Source organism: Perognathus longimembris, chromosome 15, assembly GCF_023159225.1.
Source record: "Perognathus longimembris pacificus isolate PPM17 chromosome 15, ASM2315922v1, whole genome shotgun sequence".
In the NCBI taxonomy this organism is placed as follows: domain Eukaryota; kingdom Metazoa; phylum Chordata; class Mammalia; order Rodentia; family Heteromyidae; genus Perognathus; species Perognathus longimembris.
The window spans coordinates 28946645-28965540 of NC_063175.1; the positions used below are offsets into that span (position 1 = coordinate 28946645).

Below are 18896 nucleotides of genomic sequence, written 5' to 3' on the forward strand. Positions count from 1 at the left end.
CGTAAGAAATTGTGGGTAAAATTATAGTGGCATATCAGCACTTAAATTTTTAAAAATGTATTTTAAAAGGTTTATAACTTGTTCATGAAAATTCATTTTAGACTGAAAATAGCACATGAAATCCTACAGAAGTCAATCTTGGCATGGATCTCTCTCTCTCTCTCTCTCTCTGTCTCTCTCTCTCTCTCTCTTTCTCTCTCTGTCTCTCTCTCCTTTTCTTTTTGCAAAATTCCCCTAGTTTTTAAGCCAAGGATCTTCATTAATCTTGTAAAGTGAAGTAGTTTTAGGTAGTTTTAGGCACATATTTAATTCTCACATTCTCTCCAGAAATATTGATTGTACATAGCCAATTTATTATTTGTTTAGCTCTTGTGTTGGGGAAATCCTGGAACATTATCTTTCACTTTATGGGTGTCCTGTTTCAAGTGCAGCCTGGTTTTCATTTATATTGTGTATGTGCATGTGCTGTTTCTTTGTTTAAGTTCCAACCACATATAGTGTGGTAGTAGCTGAACTAACTTGACAGCAGTTTCACTACTGCCTCTTGTTGACTGGAGGTGCATTGTTGCAGAATTGGTGTCTCGGAAAATTGGATCTTTGGGAAAGGAGATATTTAGGAGCACCTGACAGTAACTCCCTGGAGTCAGGTCCTTCACAGTAGAGGAATTAGGCTTTAGCCCCTCCCCCTTTCCGACCTAAGTTTAAACAGTTTTGTTTTGTATTGTAGGTGCAGGTATGAAAACTGTGCTTTGGAATCTCGTTTTACAAATTTCTACTGTCAAGGGGAAAATACTATGCTAAGAGGTGCTGTCAAATCTCCTCAGGGAAAGTAGTCAGACATTGGAGGGACTGAAGGCTTAAGTGTGCTTTGCTAGGATTCCTAGACACATACATATAGTTAGGTAAAATTGAATAAAGGTAGTTAGTATATTTTCTAAAAAAGAAAACGCATGTAGGGTAGGTATCTACATTCACATTGAATCACTATAATACTACTGAAGCCACACGCTTATCAGAATCCTCGCTGGAAATCGTAACGCTACATAGGAAGTTTCTGAACCCACCTGAGATAGACTTATAGAGAATCCATAGGAGATGAAACTAGAAGTCTATATTGTAGATACTTTTTCCAATGAAAACTGAAAGGAGGGCAAACCTAAAGACTGTTAGGTAGCCCTACTTCCTTTCTCAGTGAAAGTCAATATTGGGAGCAGTGTTTTTAGTGATGGTATCAACATAACTCTGAGTTAGTTACCTGCAGAGCATTCATCATTAATTTATGCCAAACCATGGCCCCATTCTTTTGTGAATTCAACAGTATTTTTCCAATCTCTCTTCTGTACCAACCAATATTTTATATGCTAGTAATTCAGTCATCTTGGGGGTTCCAGAGGTCTCTGCCCTCAGAGAAGGGTCATTGTATGGAATTTGCATCATACATAGATTTTCTTCATTAAGTAAATACTCATTGTGTATACTCTGCCTCTAATGTTTCTCAGATCTTTGCAATGCCATTTCATTGAAGCCCCCAAATAATCGATACCAAAGACACCATTACTATATTTTAAGTGAATGGAAATGTGAGGAAAGTAGAAACTATGAAAATTTCCAAAGTGAGGTTCAATAAGTAGCCCCAAATCTTAATCCTACAAATAATTCTCAGAAAAAATCATTGATAAGCTCATTTCCCCAAGATGTTTGAGGAGTTTAGAGCCTCACTATCATATTAGTCTATGGGACACTCTCCTAGAAAGTGAAAGCTGTACTCATAGGAGTAGCAGAGTTCCCTTCAACCAGCTCTGAAGGCAAAGGTATCTTATTCATGACTTTTCTTTCTATAGTTCATTACTAGTTCTCCTCCATAATGTCATTGGATTTGTATTTGCTCTCTCTTGTCTTTGAGTACATATTGGATGACAGGTACTTTGCGGACATTCAATTGCCTGCCCCTCTCACTTGTTATTGCTGGGTTAGTTGGGATTGGCCTTAGCTTCAGACAATTTTCAATTGACTGTCATTGTATTGATTTAAGGTTTTTTTGTTGTTAGTGTTTTTTCAGAATATTTTCATGTAAACTTGTCTCTTATTTTTTGCCTGATTAAGCCTTCTGTTACAACTTTTACTTGTTCATGATTCTCATTAGTTTAATCTGCTTATAATACTATATTGTTCTACATTTGTTTTAGTTACTTAGAGATTACTCATGTACATGTCAACTTATAACTATAGGGCTGCCTTATGAATTTGTGGTTATAGATCTCAAGAAAATTTTCTTGTATGTGATATGTTTGGTATGCTGTGAGCATCTTCCTGGTCTGTCAGTGCCATCTTGAATCTTCTTTCCTATAAAAGAATGATGTCATGAACCCATTTCATACAGTGTCATTTTTACACATATATACACAAAGATGTGTGTATGTATGTATGCATTTAATTGTATTATTAAAAAGAATTTTGGCTTTTCATGGCTAGATTTCTGTACTTAGATAGGGATGAAATCAGTGTCAGTTTTATCTCTCCTTGACCCAGTCCCCAAACCTCATTTGAGCTAATCACATTGCTTTATCTGTAATGTAGTTTTTCTTCCTCTCTCAATATAAGATAGTTACAATTGACTTTAGACATAGGGAGAATTGAGAAGAAAGAAACCATTCATGGAAGCATCACTTTCCATCATCCTCTCAGAACCTTCAGAATTTTAGTCAAGACAATAAATAGCCAAAAAATGGGACTGATTTTATTTCCTTTCTGTTTTAAGGATTCTTCTTAAGTAAAAGGTCAAAGTGGGTTTAACTGAGGTATTTTCTGTATCAGTATTATTATAGCTCAAATTCTTTCTTTGGAAATGTTTAATCTTTATCAATGCCTGTGTCCTAATTTGACCTCATGTAGAATGGCACACTTCTCTTCCATCTGATGCTAATATTGCAAATCAATGTGACAAAAAAAGTGATTTACAAGTATACTTGATTAAAATTCTGTTTCACTTTCCCTGGCAACATAACACTGGGCTAGATTATGTCTTGATTTTTCTTTACTATCTTGCATGGAATACTTTTACCATGAAATATCTATATAAATAAATTTAAAAGTCTTTTCTCATACAAATTTAAGCATGTAAAGCAACTTAGATGACCCCAAATGTCTTATTATTATTTATTTAACTTGATGTTGTATTCAGTTTGACACCTAGATGCTAAAAGCTCAAAAGGTTAAATAGTGTAACTTTTTCTCATATGTAGAATCTAGACCTCAAAAATAATATATCATAATTGTTGAAATGGAATTTTGAAATGGGTTGGGTGAATATTATAAAGTACATTTCATACATGCATAACATTATCACAGTGAAGCCCACCAAAAACTGTTAGCAAGGAGGTGAGGGTCAAAGAAGGGCGATGGAGAAAGAAAACCGATTGGGTTAATTTGTCAGTGTACATTATATGCATTTCACAAGTATCATAATGAAAACCTTTTGTACAACTAATCTATGCCTATTAAGAAGGTGGATGAGAAATATTACTTAGATGACTTAAACAATCTTTAGAAGTCATTTCAGTTTCAGCATTGTATATGTTTCTTTCATCTTTCATTGCATCATCTTTCTGTTGCATCCTCTGAAGTTGATACATCTTTCTGTCTGAAGCATTTCTCTACTTTCAGACTTAAAAAATTGTCTTAAACATTCTATTGCCTTCCTGATCATATTTTCTAATGTTTTATTACTTGTAACTTTCATATACTTTTTATGAATACTTAGTGTATGGGTCAGGTCTCCTTAACAAATAATTATCTGTGCTTTTCTTAACAAGAAATAGACTTTTTTCTTAGTCATGACATAAAATCCATAGAGAAACTACATATCTACTATAAACTACAAGTTATTCTTCTTAAATTAATCATGCTAGTGACTGAAAGATTAATTAAATATCTTTACTTTTTATTAAATACTGTACTTTGGAGAGATTCCAGTTGTGCCTCTTTTCTGATTGAACAATAACTTGACACATTTAATTTCTCTTCAGATTGGGTATGTCAAGAGAAGAATCTATGAAGCTGACTTCTGGACCAAGCAGTGATGGAGGGGAAGGGAGTTCCACGTGTGAGACCACTGGCCTTTCAGAGTCTTCTATTCTGAACTCCATGGAAGAACAACCATCCAAAAGCATGAAAAGTTCAGCATCCTCAGAGCCCGATTTCTCTGCTACACTTTGTCCTATGGTAGAGGTTCCAGCTAAAGATATCATGGCAGAATTAGAATCAGAAGATATTTTGATCCCTGAGGAATCTGTGATTCAGGAGGAAATTGCAGAAGAGGTAGAGACTAGCATCTGTGAGTGCCAAGAGGAAAATCATAAGACAATAGCAGAGTTTTCTGAGGAATCTGAAAGTCCAACCACATCTTATGAAGAGGCTCAAATAGCAGCTCCTGAAGACAACTTAGAGTCTTGTGTTATAATGAATGATGTTTTAGAAACCTTGCCTCATATTGAAGTTAAGATTGAAGAAAAATCAGAGTGTCCCCAGGAAGAAATGTCAGTTGTTATTGATCAACTGGAAGTCTGTGACTCTCTGATTCCTTCCACTTCAGCTGTTACTCATGTCAGTGACACAGACCAGAAAGAACCAGAAACAGCACTAGAAACCAGTACTCTAAAAATAAAACCAGGGTCACCTTCTCTAGAAAGCCAATTTCCCATTGAAGGAGTTGCTGTAGATATGGAGCTACAGAGTGACCCTGATGAACAGCTTTCTGAAAAGGCTTGTATCTCTGAAACTTCCTTCTCTTCAGAGAGCCCAGAGGGAGCATGTACCAGCCTTCCATCTCCAAGTGGGGAAACCCAATCCATGTCTGAAGAGTCATGTACACCAGTCTCGCTGGAAACAGCATTTTGCTCTGAGGTGTCCAGCACTGAAAATACAGACAAATATAACCAGAGAAATCCCACGGATGAAAGGCTTCATGCATCTTTAATGTCAGAAATATCTCCAGTATCCACTTCACCTGAAATATCAGAACCATCTCTGATGTCCAACTTACCACTAACATCAGAAGTGTCACCAGTATCTAACCTACCTTTAACGTCGGACACATCACAGATGTCTGATTTGCCTTTGACATCAGAAATGTCTTCAGTGTCTTCCATGCTTCTCAACTCTGAGACCACTTTTGTATCCAGTTTGCCAATTCCTACAGAGACTTCCTCAGTTTCTAATTCTTCCATGGGTGAAAGAATGGTGCATCAACAGAGAAAGTCACCTTCCATATCTGAGGAAGCACTTTCCCCACAGAAAGATGAAATTTCTGCTCCTGACAGCTCTCCGGGAGAGAGCCTCATCTCCCAGCAGAGGCCTCTATCCAACACTCCTGAACCCATCAAAATAGGTTCTTCTTCCATTGCTCCAGATGTATTTCCATCTGAAGAATTGCACAATAAAACCCCAGGTCAGAAGCCTTGTACATCTCATGTTGAAATTGAGAAGCCTTACCCTCCGTCAATCCCAGAACTTCCTCCTACAGAAATGATGAAAGTTAAAAATCATAGTGTCCTGCAAAGAACAGAAAAGAAAGGAATATCCTCACCATTAGAATTGTCAGTCTTTTCTGAAGAGACAGAGACTAAGGGAAATGATCTTCCATCAGTCAAGTTACAGGACAAGCAGTATGTCCCATCTGTTGATAAGGCTTCATTTGCAGAAGGCTCAAGAAATAAAATCCATAAGCAAGGTAGCACACAGAATCGGTTAGAGACTTCACATCCTTCCAAGTCATTGGAACCCTCCAAGTCACCTGATGGGATAAGAAATGAAAGCCGAGAGTCAGAGCTATCCAAGAGGAAAACTGCAGAGCAACATAGCTTTGGAATCTGTAAGGAAAAGAGAGCAAGAATAGAAGATGACCAGTCATCACGGAACCTACCAAACAGCAGCCCAGCTGAGAAAGAACAGCCTCCAAGAGAGGAGCCCAGGGTTCCCCCTCTCAAGGTACAGTATTAGTAGTAATTATTTTAATAATAATAATAAAATAAGGCAATTTCCTTATTTCCATAGATAGGCTTTTCCTATTTAGGAGTTATTTTCTAAGGAAAATACTTTTTCTCCTTCCAAGCTTATATATCTATCATTTTACAATTGTATCCTATTACTACCCAATCTACTTGTATATGTTACTTTTAAAAACTATACATTGAGAAGTTCAGGGTTATGCATATATTTAAGCATCAGTATTTAAAAGATATAAATGGGGAGAGAGAATAGGTCTGAAAAAACCTACAAACCATCAAAAAGTTTTGAGATTTGACCTAATGACCTTGGAAAACTGTGATTAAAAAATTCAGAGATCTATAAAAATTCAGTGGGATTATAACAAGTAGACACAAGTCAGAAGCCAGCTCTAGGAAATGAGGTGTGTGTGTGTGTGTGTGTGTGTGTGTGTGTGTGTGTGTGTGTGTGTGATATAACATTATATAGTATATGTACATATCTTGTATATTATATACATTATATATATGTTAAACTTTTGTTCATTTTTCCAAAAGTTACTAAACACCATCTTCACCTAGTATAGAGGACCTGGCTTGTGTTAGAGTCTCATTAAATATTCAATAAATAAATGAGTGAATATCACCTTATGAAATCCAAGGGAAGGCACGATCAATAGATAGATAGATACCAATGATCTCTTTAAACCCACAAAATTTTATGACTTTATAGATAAACATTTAAAAAACAAACCACTTATATAAATCTTACCTACCTGAATAAACTAAAAGTTAAGCTTAAGAGAAACTTTTATTTAATTAAATTTTTTCACTCTGTAATTATATTTATTTGGTGCTCTTCGCTAAGACCTCTCTATTGGATGGCATAAAAAGTGAATCATTTTACCATCACAAGATTTGTCTAAACTATAAATATTTCAGACTTTAAAAAATAACTTTATTTTGTTCTGTATATCAATGCTGTAGTTGATTCATTATCTCTACAGGGTTGACTTTTAAGAGTGTCAGTATTAGTTATTCTATTTAGTAGAGCAGCTATTGAGATGGTAACATATAAAAGATGAACACCGACCATTGATTAAAAATATGCACTTTACTTTCTGAAACATAGAAAAATACAACTATCCTTCCCAGAGGAAGAGTTTTAAAGAAAATCAGCCTGCTTGTTTGATAAAGGCTTGTTTTCAAAGTGATAATACCTTTTCTTTAACGATAAATAGATGATATAGGTAGTAGTAGAGAGAGAGATACTAAAGTAGACCTATTGGATGGTTCCTTTAAGCTCCTGATTAAAGAGATTTATGTATAATTTTAATGTGTTTAATTTTTTTAGACAAAGGGAAACTTTTAAAGGAAAAATTGAATCTTCTTGCCAAATTCACATCCTCTTAACTATAGATTGAAGATTAAGCTTCAGAAACAGTTGGGAAATAAGAAAGGCGGTTACTCAGAAAGATAAACTCAACTGTCTAGCTTCCAAAACATAATTCTAGGTTGAAATGAATCCTATAGTATGTACCAAGTGGTAATAGCCTAAGGGTACGTACATGCCTCATGAATTTGCTGGGTTTGTGAAACTCTTTCCTAGCATGGGGCGGGGGGTGACCAGTATAGATTATATGTACAAAATTCAAGGCTAATGGAATATTAGTATCAAGTGAAACTTCCCAACCCATGTTTAATTTGAAAGGCAAAAAACTCAAACTTACCCGTGTTTTTATGAAAATATAATGATAACGTAACCCCCTTGGAAATCAGTGCACTCTCATGAATATAACCTCATTCTATCTTTATAATAGCTCTATGAAGGAAATAGACCAGAAATAACTCTATTCCTTTTACAATTAAGTTACATACTTGTGTAGTGTGCTCCTTATACATGTACAAGCTAGCATGTTAGTTGATATGGGAAATGAGACAACTATACAATCCATGGCTCCTGAAATTCCTGGAAACTGAGGCATGCAGGGACTTGCTTAGGACCACACAGCATCTTTTTTTCAAAGCCAGAATGAGAATTCTGGTCTTATATTCCTTTGTCCAAGGCTTTTTCTTTAGGTCAAATTAAGATAGATATTCAAAAGAGTAACATCCCAGAGGGTGTGTGTGTGTGTGTGTGTGTGTGTGTGTGTGTGTTTGCCTGTTTCCATTGCCTCAAAGAAGAGCTGGGAATGTGGCTTAGCAGTAGAGTGCTTGCCTAGCATGCCTGCAGCCCTGGGTTTAATTCCTCAGCACCACATAAACAGAAAAGGCTGGAAGTGGCTCTGTGGCTCAAGTGGTAGAGTGCTAGCCTTGAGCAAAAAGAAGCCAGTGCTCAAGCCCTGAGTCCCAAGCCCCAGGACTGGCAAAACAAAACAAAACAAAATTTCCTCAAAGAGGATACTTTAAACAGTATTCAGCTTTAAAATGTGTTTGGCTAACCTCATTTTAAGAAGCATGGGTTTTATTCTCATTTTAGGTCATTTAATGAAATATATTTCTTCCAGGCCAAATCAAATTCATGGTTGATGCTTCTACAGATTAAAAGGTTAATTTCACATTCATGCTATACCTGCTATTAACCTTAAATGCCCTTTGCGGGGTTGAGTCATAGTTAACTCCTATTTACAAGAGAACACAGCATCTTTCACCACCTTTTCACATCCTCCTCATTGGTCACATTTATGGAAACACTTCATCTTTCCATTCTTACCTTCTTTCAGATCCAGCTTTCCAAAATTGGACCACCTTTTATTATCAAGAGCCAACCAGTCTCCAAAACAGAGTCTCGGGCATCCACTAGCTCATCAGTCAGTGGAGGAGGACGGAACACAGGAGCCAGAACCCTTGCCGATATCAAAGCCAGGGCCCAACAAGCTCGGGCCCAGCGTGAAGCTGCTGCAGCTGCTGCAGTAGCAGCTGCAGCCAGCATTGTCTCAGGAGCCATGGGAAGCCCAGGAGAAGGCAGTAAAGCAAGAACCCTGGCCCACATCAAAGAGCAGACCAAGGCTAAGCTTTTTGCCAAGCATCAAGCTCGAGCCCATCTCTTCCAGACCTCTAAAGAGACCCGGTTGCCTCCGCTGAGCTCCAAGGAAGGATCTCCAAATTTGGAAATCACTTCTAACCCTGAAACAAAAATGGAAGGTTCCACTGGTGTCATCATTGTCAATCCAAACTGCAGATCTCCTAGCAACAAGTCAACACACCTTCGGGAGATCCCCACTGTATTGCAGCAACCTCTTAACCCAGCTCCACTTCCAGAAACTGCCACGGACTTATCTCTACACAGTTCTGATGAAAATGTCCCCATGTCACATTTATCTGAGAAAATTGTTTCATCTACCTCTTCTGAAAATAGTAGTGTGCCCATACTTTTTAATAAAAATTCTGTCCCTGTGTCTGTCTGCAGCACTGCTATGTCGGGAACAATTAAAGAACATCCTTTTGTGAGTCCTGTTGACAAATCCTCTGTCTTAATGTCCATTGACAGTGCAAACACAACCATTTCTGCTTGTAACATAAACATGTTAAAAACCATCCAGGGAACGGACACTTCATGCATAGCCATTATACCAAAATGTATCGACAGCGCTTCCATTCCAGCCACAACGGAAGGTGCCGGTCTGTCAAGCTCTATGGATGATAAGCCCATGCTTTTAGCAAGCAGCAACCCTACTAACTTAGTTTCCAGTCACTACACCTCTGTGCCAACTCCCTCCATTGGAAATACCTTGCCAAACCATCTCTCCACGAGCTCTGTCCTGATTCCCCCAACAGGAATTAGCAACAGATTCCCTCCTGAGAAGTTATCCATGCCTGGGAGTGAAGAACAAGCTACTGTATCCATGGGGACCACTGTGAGAACCACCCCCAGCTGCAGTGATTCACTGGCAGCTACTGACTCTCTGGTTGCACGTCCACCTGTTGCAATGTATACTGGGAATATGCTAACTATAAACTCTTATGATAGTCCTCCCAAGTTAAGTGCTGAGAGCGCGGACAAAAATTCAGGGCCTCAAAACAGGGCAGACAACTCCGGAAAACCTCAGCAGCCACCAGCGGGCTTTGCACCAGCAGCCATAAACAGATCCATACCTTGCAAAGTGATCGTGGACCACAGCACCACGTTGACCTCCAATTTGTCTCTAACTGTCTCCATTGAAAGTGCAGAGGCCAGCTTGGACCTGCAGAGCAGGTCCGTGAGGACGGAAGTATCCATACCACCCTTAGCGTGCCCTCAGGTGTCTGTGATCAGCAGGCCTGAGCAGGTAACAAACGAAAGTGTTGATCACACTTCCACTTTCATTGGTACTTCCACGGCCAAACAAGACTGCAAAACACTGCCGGGCCCCTGCCCAAGTCTCCGAGAATTGCCCCTTGTTGTTCCAGAGAAATTGAATGAGACGACGACTCCTAGCCACAGCTTTGCTGAGCAGGCACGAAACCCTACCACTTTCAAAAGTGAAGCAGACACAACGTGTAACAGTCAGTATCACCAAGGAAACCGGATTTGCTGGAATGAAGATACAATGAGGAGCACAGGACAGCCTCTGGTTGGTCACTCTGGCTCCAGTAAACAGAAAGAATACCCAGAGCAGAGCTGTCCAAAGGCGATCAAAACCGAACATGCAAGCTACTCACTCATGTCAGAACTTCACTCCAGGAATCTCATAACCAGTGTCACTCTTCCTGTGAAATCCGAACCTCATGAAGTGGAAAAGGGTTTCAGAATGGACACGGAAGACTTCCCTGGCCCTGAGCTGCCTCCTCCAGCTGCAGAAGTGGCTCCTAATGGACCACAAACCCAGGCCATGAAGGCCTCCACTTCAACTCCCATGGAAGAGGCGATTTCCTTGGCCACAGACACCCTGAAAAGAGTTCCGAGTGCAGGAAGTTCAAGCTGCCGACTGTCATCCGTGGAGGCCAACAACCCCCTTGTGACACAGTTACTGCAGGGCAACCTGCCTTTGGAAAAAGTGTTGCCACAGCCCAGGCTAGGAGCCAAGCTTGAAATCAACAGGCTTCCTTTGCCCCTCCAAACTACCTCAGTGGGTAAAACAGCACCAGAGAGGAACATCATGGAAGCGCCATCAAACTCTCCAAATCCAGATGGTAAGGGCTACTTGGCAGGGACTCTTGCACCACTCCAAATGAGAAAGCGAGAAAACCATCCCAAAAAGAGAGTGGCCAGGACAGTGGGGGAACACACTCAAGTTAAATGTGAGCCAGGGAAATTACTGGTGGACACCGATGTCAAAGGTGTGCCCTGTGTCATCAACCCCAGTGCCACTCCCCTAGGACACAGCCAGCCATTTAAACAAGAATGGATCAATAAGCACCCCATGCAGAGCAGAATTGTCCACAGCCCCGAGGTCAAACAGCAAAAGCGGCTGCTCCCTGCATGTAGCTTCCAGCAGAACCTATTCCATGTTGACAAAAACGGCAGCTTCCATCCTGATGCTGGTACCTCACACAGGCAACAGTTTTACCAAATGCCCATGCCTACCAGGGGCCCCATTCCCACTGCAGCTCTATTACAGTCCTCTCCCAAAACCCCAGTGGGCTGTAATGCATTTGCCTTCAATAGGCATCTTGAACAAAAGGGACTGGGAGAAGTTGGTCTTTCTTCTGCATCTCACCAGCTAAGGCTAGCCAATATGTTATCACCCAATATGCCCACAAAAGAAGCCGAGGATGTGGGAGGGGCTGCACATGGGATGCCTAACAAAGCCCTAGTGCATCCTCCATTGCCACCACCCCCACCCCCTCCACCCCCACCCCCTCCACCCTTGGCCTTGCCCCCACCTCCTCCACCTCCACCTCCACTACCTCCACCTCTCCCTAATACTGAAGGCCCATCCGATCAAAAGCAACCACCAGTTACCATGGAAACCACTAAGAGACTTAGCTGGCCACAGTCCACGGGCATATGTAGCAATATAAAATCGGAACCACTTTCTTTTGAGGAAGGTTTAAGCAGCAGCTGTGAACTGGGCATGAAACAAGTTTCCTATGACCAGAATGAAATGAAAGAACAGTTAAAAGCATTTGCGCTAAAAAATGCAGATTTCTCTTCCTATTTGCTTTCTGAGCCACAGAAGCCTTTCGCCCAATTAGCTGCTCAGAAAATGCAGGTGCCACAGCAACAGCAGCTCTGTGGAAATTATCCAACAATACACTTTGGGAGCACGAGCTTCAAAAGGGCAGCGTCTGCAATTGAAAAGTCCATTGGGATTTTGGGGAGTGGCTCCAGTCCTGGCACAGCCCTGCCTGGTCAAAATGCTCAGATGCCCGTTCAGAACTTTGCGGACAGCAGCAACATAGATGAGTTGGAACTGAAATGCTCTTGCCGGCTCAAAGCCATGATCGTGTGCAAAGGCTGTGGGGCCTTCTGCCATGACGACTGCATAGGTCCTTCAAAACTCTGTGTAGCTTGCCTGGTTGTACGGTAAGAGCTGAGTGAAAGGTGCAGTATCCCTTTTCAACTTGGAAAAGCCAAACAGCATCAACAACAGCAAATTGAAACAATGCAGTGGCTTGTATGCTAATTTATTTTTACTTTGGAACAGATTATCTTTTCTTCTCTAGGCTGTTATGTTTTTACACTTCTCAGAAAGGGAGGAGGCAACCTACCCAAATGGTTCAACAGCATGTCTCTTTACATGTTTAGTTGCCATTCCAAGCTTTGGAAAGTTTTGGGGTATGGGTATACAGGTCACTGCCCCATTTCTTTTTTACCTTTTTCTTGCCCAGGTGTAACTAGAAAAAGGACACTTTTAAACTGTCTAATCACCAGAACTGCAAGTATAGAAAGAGAATAATAAAAATGACTGATGGTGGTCACACATTTTTTTGTTATAAATTTACCATTACGACAAGTGTTTTTTACGGTGACACTTCTGGACCTGCCATGACCACAATGATTAAGTCCTATTTGGAATGGGGAATCTGATTTAAGTGTGTGATTCCTTGTACTTATGCATATCATAAATGGTACATTAAAGGAGGTATGCCATCAATGAAACCAACTGTCCCTGTTCTCTTTCCTCTTTCTCAGAGACTGGCAGAAAATCTGAATCTACCTTGGATTTTATACACAGATTGTAGTGAAATGATTCCTACATCTGAAATTATATCATGGGCTTCATGGGACCAATACTATGGTTCTAGCCCTTGATTACTAGATAGCGTAAGATTCCCTGGCCAAAGAAGAACCATAAATCCATAGGATTTCAGAGCTTCATGGGTGACTTTGGAGAGCAAATATGAAAAAAAAAAATGCCCTGCAAGTAAAAGCAAGCAAAATTCCACACACATGCATAAATGGGTTGAGAATGTAAATATTAACTATTCAGTGCAATTCAATTACAACATATAAAATTAGAGATTATTAACGACATCAGTGCGTCCTGTCCTGCAGAGGTTGGCCATCTCTTTTCACTAGTGTCCCTGATGGCAAAAGGAACTGCAGAAGGCTGAAGCAAGACAATTTTCTGAACCACATTCCCCCGCACACACACCGATTCTTAATCTGCATAATAGCCTTTTTAAAAAAATAGATGCACTATTGCATAATTTGCTGTGTTTCTTGTATCTAGGGGCGTGGTGGGGGTGGAACTGCTTTTGAAAAAGGAATACTGCATCTTACAATTGTCGTCAGTGTTTATCCAGTAAAGTTCAAGTGTTAAGTATGTGAACAACATTCCATATGCTCTGGCCATCCTCATGCTAGAGAACAGCTGTAGTTCAGGAGACTGTGCAAAAGCACACACACACCACACACACACACACACACACACACACACACACACACACACAGGGAAGATAAAAGCAAGCAAACCTCACCCATTTAACTTCAGATTACAGAGCACAAAATATGGAGCACCATTAACCGCCGATTGCTCATGGCCATGAAACTGTAAAAATGAGAAAAGTCATCTATATCCAAGGTAAGATTGGTGGATACTTTCCATGGGACCACTTTAGTAAATTTTTGTCATTCCCTATGAAGATGTCTTTAGAAGTTAATGGACACGAACAAAAATTATACTCCTGAAAACCCAACAAAAACACTTGGATGTTTTTATCTTGGTAATAACAAGCTATGATGTATGTTTTTTTTCTTATTTATTATTGTAATATTGCCAAATTTTCTCTAATCGATAGGGATACCATTTTATTTACAAATTTCAGATAGTGAAGATACTTTAGATACTTTGTCTTAAGAAAGCAAAGAAAGGCCTGCGTGGCCTTGGTGCTTGAGTTCTCCTGTGTTTCACATTCAAATCAACAAAATTAATGACTGAGAAAGGTAGCAATGTACTTAACTAGCTCTTCCCAAGGAGTGCAGTGTAAGTGCCCACAGACTCCTAGTTAACTGAGCATCAGATTGTAAATGAATGGTGTTTTTTTTTTAATCTTATCAGTGATGTCTTGATGATCTACTTGGCTCTGATTTCATCTGAAATGTTGAAGATCATGTTCTTACCTTCACAACACTATAGATGCTTGCATGCCAACTTCCTCCCAATTCAGTGGCTGCTCTCCCAGTGTCAGATACTGTCTACACCAGCAGATTGAAAACTACCACCTCAGTAACTGACACATGTTAAAGGAACCTCCAGGCTACAAAGCCTTTTAAAACACTCTGAGTGAGGGATAGTTGAGGCTGCTGTGATACTGAGCTCACTGTCAGTTCCATCCCTGTTGAATATTGCCTGCAAAATGCTTACTGGGAATAAAGCAAAGTGTCCTTCTGTATGTTTGGATTTCTCACAAACTAATATTGGAGAAGCAAGTGTTGGTAGTGCATGGATTCTATCATCTAAGTCCAAAGAACATCATTTTTTTCTGTCCCCTTGCTCTTTTCTGCGCCCGTTCAAAATCTGAGTGTCTTCATGTCATTATCCTGAATCTTTGGGCTAAAAGAAAAATAAAAGAAATTCAGAACTAAATTGTGGGCCAGGTATTTTATAGGTCTTCATTCAATATATATAAGTATATCAAAGCAAAGCCAGTATATTTGAACTAGTTGAGTAGGTTCCTAGTTTCCTGATTTCTACATGTGTCTGCCTATGTGCAAATAGACTATGTTATATGGTATATGATTATTATTGTGGTATAATGTGCAAATTTCAGTTGTGTGCATTATCTTGATAATTGGATAGTCTTATACCCTTCGTCAAGATTAGAACTTGCACATGTAAACATGTATTTTGTTTTTTAATCACAAAGGATGTATTTCCCTAAGTAGCACTTTTGGAGCAGAGGAAGGAAGGATACTGCAAATCCCTAATTCCCCTCCTACATGATATGCATATGCCTGCCTGAGGTGAATAAAGACATTTAAGGAACTAATGGGCATGTTAATAAGAGCATTCTGGTGCAAATTCATTTTCAAAATGAAAATGTTTTTTCTTCCCCAAGGCAAGAATAGCAGAAATGATGGGGAACACAGCACCATAGTTAGTTATACAGAGAGAGAGAGAGAGACAGAATACTTCCCTGCTAAGGTCTACTTTGAAGAAGAAACTTGAAAACAAATGTATAAGGTTGAGCCTGGTTGCTATAACGACTTTGAGGTGGTGTGTAATTCTGGGATGAGCTGTAGAAATTATAGTTGACTTCTGGACCTTAGAAGTTCTTAGTTCAAAATAGATATAAAAAAAAAGCTGATTCCAATGGTGCTTTATAATGAAGTTATACATTAAGATAAAAGTTGCTGGAGCCCCATTCCTTTTATTAATACTTGCATAATTTCAAAGGCGAAATTTACTATGGCCTCTGTTTTCCCACCTCAATAGAATGGATGAAGCCCTAGGTTTGTTTGTTTTTTTAATGCTAAAGCTCAATATAGGGACTTGCATCCATCCATTGAGGCTGTGGTGGTGAAGCCCAGCATTCTGCTAGCTGCCTGGAGGGACTGACTCAATCTGAACATGCAGAGTTCAGACACTATCTGTCCATCCGTGTTGCCCAAGAACAATGTGAAGAGTCCCACAACAAGAATTTATCAGACCATCAGGGGCCTATGTAGCCAAAATGTCACTGATTATAAAAATCCAGTTGTCTTCAGTCCTCATGCTTTGTCACAGTCAAATGAACAAAAAGGTGTTTTTTAACTATAATTTAAAGGAGCTGCTTTTTTATTTTATAACATATACTATTTCGCCTTGTACTCTATTTGATAGTTGAAGAATAGACTATAGAGAAATCTCTGTCATCTTTGTATTTTTCATGAATGTTTCAAAGAAAGTGCTTTACCTAGTTCCCATCATTTTCTTGTACAGCTCTGTTTTTACTCGGTTTGTGGAAAACTTAATCTCATTTGTACTTTCATTATGTTTTTGTAAATGTGTCTTTGTGTGCATATATTTTTATTTTCTTTTTGGTCAGTATTCTGAATGTTTACATCTGTTTGACATTAGCCATGCGATGCCTTTTTTAAAGGCGGGATTACTCCTACAGTGTATCAGCAAAATGTGAAATCAACCTAAACATAACATGCATGACAAACATGAATTGAGGGCCAGGGCGCTGAACATACATAGATACTTTATATCACCATACAGAAAAGTGAAACTCTTCAGTCCTCTACCAAAGAATATATATTATTCCCATAGGAAAAAAAAACTCAGAAAGGTGTGTAAAATCCTCAGAAGGAGGAGTATTTGATTCAATAAGACTGAGTCGATTTAATACTGTTATGCTTGCTTTGATACTTGACAAAATGTGACTGAGTGCAACAAGCATTTAAAAACTTTTTAGACAGTGTTTTGTTTAGAATTCAGGGATCATGTATTCTTTAACGGTGCTGTTTGTTTGTTTTTATTTCTTTTCTACAAAGAAAAAAAGTATTGCCTACAGAAGTGACTGCTCACAATACCATAAGTTAAATGAAATGAAATGTTTTGTCTCCATATTTCTCTGTTTATCCCTTTCTCAAAGTAACAATTTGGGCTTCAATATAAAAAATATTCTGGAGAAAATAAAGAAATTAAACATGAAGTAATTGTCATTTTTAATTTTTTGATGAAATGTGGTTTGGATGCATAATAGTACACTGAATATTTTATTAAAGAAAAACAGAAGAAAAGATCATGTACTGTTATATTAGCTATCCTAAATCTGTCAATATTTGTTGTCAACTTGGTAAAAACTAAGCTAAAACCTCATTAATATTGATAAGATCTGCTGTATCGACGTTATCCTTTCAAGCTGTATTTAGATCCATTTTCATAAATATCTTAATTCCTTTTTTCTTTCTTTCTTTCTTTTTTTTTTTTTTTTTTTTTTTGCCAGTCCTGGGCCTTGGACTCAGGGCCTGAGCACTGTCCCTGGCTTCTTCCCGCTCAAGGCTAGCACTCTGCCACCTGAGCCACAGCGCCCCTTCTGGCCGTTTTCCATATATGTGGTGCTGGGGAATCGAACCGAGAGCTACATGTGCAGGAGGCAAGCACTCTTGCCACTAGGCCATATTCCCAGTCCTCTTTCTTTCTTTTTTTGTCTGTCTTAGGGCTTGAACTTAGGGACTAGGCACTTTTGAGCTCTTTTGCTCAAGGCTAGCCCTCTACCACTTTGAGCCACAGTTCCATGTATGGTTTTGGAGGACTTTTCTGCCCAGGCTGGCTTTGATCATCAGACCTCAGGCTCCTAGGAGGTTTCAGATGCGAGCTACCAGCACCTACCAAGATCTTAATTCTTTATATAAAAAAAAACCTTCAGATCAAACAAATTATTACTGCTTTATTTATTTGTATCTTTCAAAGTGAATAGTAGAGAAAATGATATTTTAAAAGGATTGTTCTGGTTAGTTTTTTCCTACTACATTAAATATGACAGCTCAAGTTATTTTTTAGAATAAAATACTGTGAGCCATTAGAACAACATTGTTATGATTATATTTTACATAGGCTAAAAACATAAGTGTATCTTTTCATTTTGGTAAGAAGAAACAGAAAAAATTAAATGTAACTGGATGTTAAATCCCAGAGTTCATTGCTTTCCTGTACATGGAAAATGTTGTCTTTAGCCACCAGATGGCGAGAGAGGATGTTTGGTTGGTTTTTTTTTTTGGGGGGGGGGGGGTCGGGGGATGATTAGAAAACAAAGTCTACAAAATTCAGGGAAGCCATTGGAGAATCTGTATTTCTCGTTCTCCTTAAATCATTGCCCCAACAATGATGACATTTCCGTTTCTGTGCTTTTTTTGTTGTTGTTATTCACCTGTTAAGAAGATTCTTTCTTCATTGTATTTAGTGTTGTAGATACTTTTCGTATTTGCATTTCTCCATAGGCATTATTTAGTCCACAATCCATTAAGTAACATTAACTATTTCATCATTACTTAAGCTGGTATTTGCTGAAAGTGATCTGGGTGCTTTCTATTATCCTCATAAGTTGGCTACCCGTATATAGTCCCTATATAAACATTTTAGTATTTTAATGCATTCATGGGATACATTTTGAGTCACAGTCTTTCATTGGATCTCAGTTAAGTATTTGTGTCCATCATGCCTCTTTCATGAGAATAAGTGATTGATGTGGTGATTCTTCAGTTTACCCATCTTTCTTTGTAAAAAAAAGATAGTTATGGCATTTAGAAGTAACAGGAGAAAAGATGCAGCAACTTTATCTCATGAAGGGTGGGTTTCTTTTTCCATAAACCAACTGACTGGAAATCATAGAGAGTGTTTCCAAATCCATAAAAGTAATTGGATTTTGTGGTTGTAATTCACTGAGACTTAAGTTTTCAATTACAAAAGAAGATATGGTTATCCACATTGACCAGCAATAAAAGGATGGCATACCAAATGTCATAGTTAATTCAAAAGTAGAAATTGAACAATAAAGCAAGTCTTACAGAAGTTTTTATTGAAGTTGTCAATGCAGTTAATTACCACACACTGACTACTT

General features: G+C 38.9%; 1 protein-coding gene across 6 annotated transcripts in view; it reads left to right on the plus strand.

Moving 5' to 3' along the window:
• Asxl3 (ASXL transcriptional regulator 3) overlaps positions 1-13538 on the plus strand; it is a 159608-nt gene extending 146070 nt beyond the window's left edge. For all 6 annotated transcript variants that reach the window (XM_048363409.1, XM_048363411.1, XM_048363414.1 and 3 more), the window contains 2 exons: positions 4026-5985; positions 8705-13538. In XM_048363409.1, the coding sequence (XP_048219366.1) occupies positions 4026-5985; positions 8705-12433 (5689 nt within the window). In that variant the 3' untranslated portion in view covers positions 12434-13538. The remainder of the gene's footprint in view (positions 1-4025; positions 5986-8704) is intronic.
• The last annotated feature ends 5358 nt before the right edge of the window (positions 13539-18896 follow it).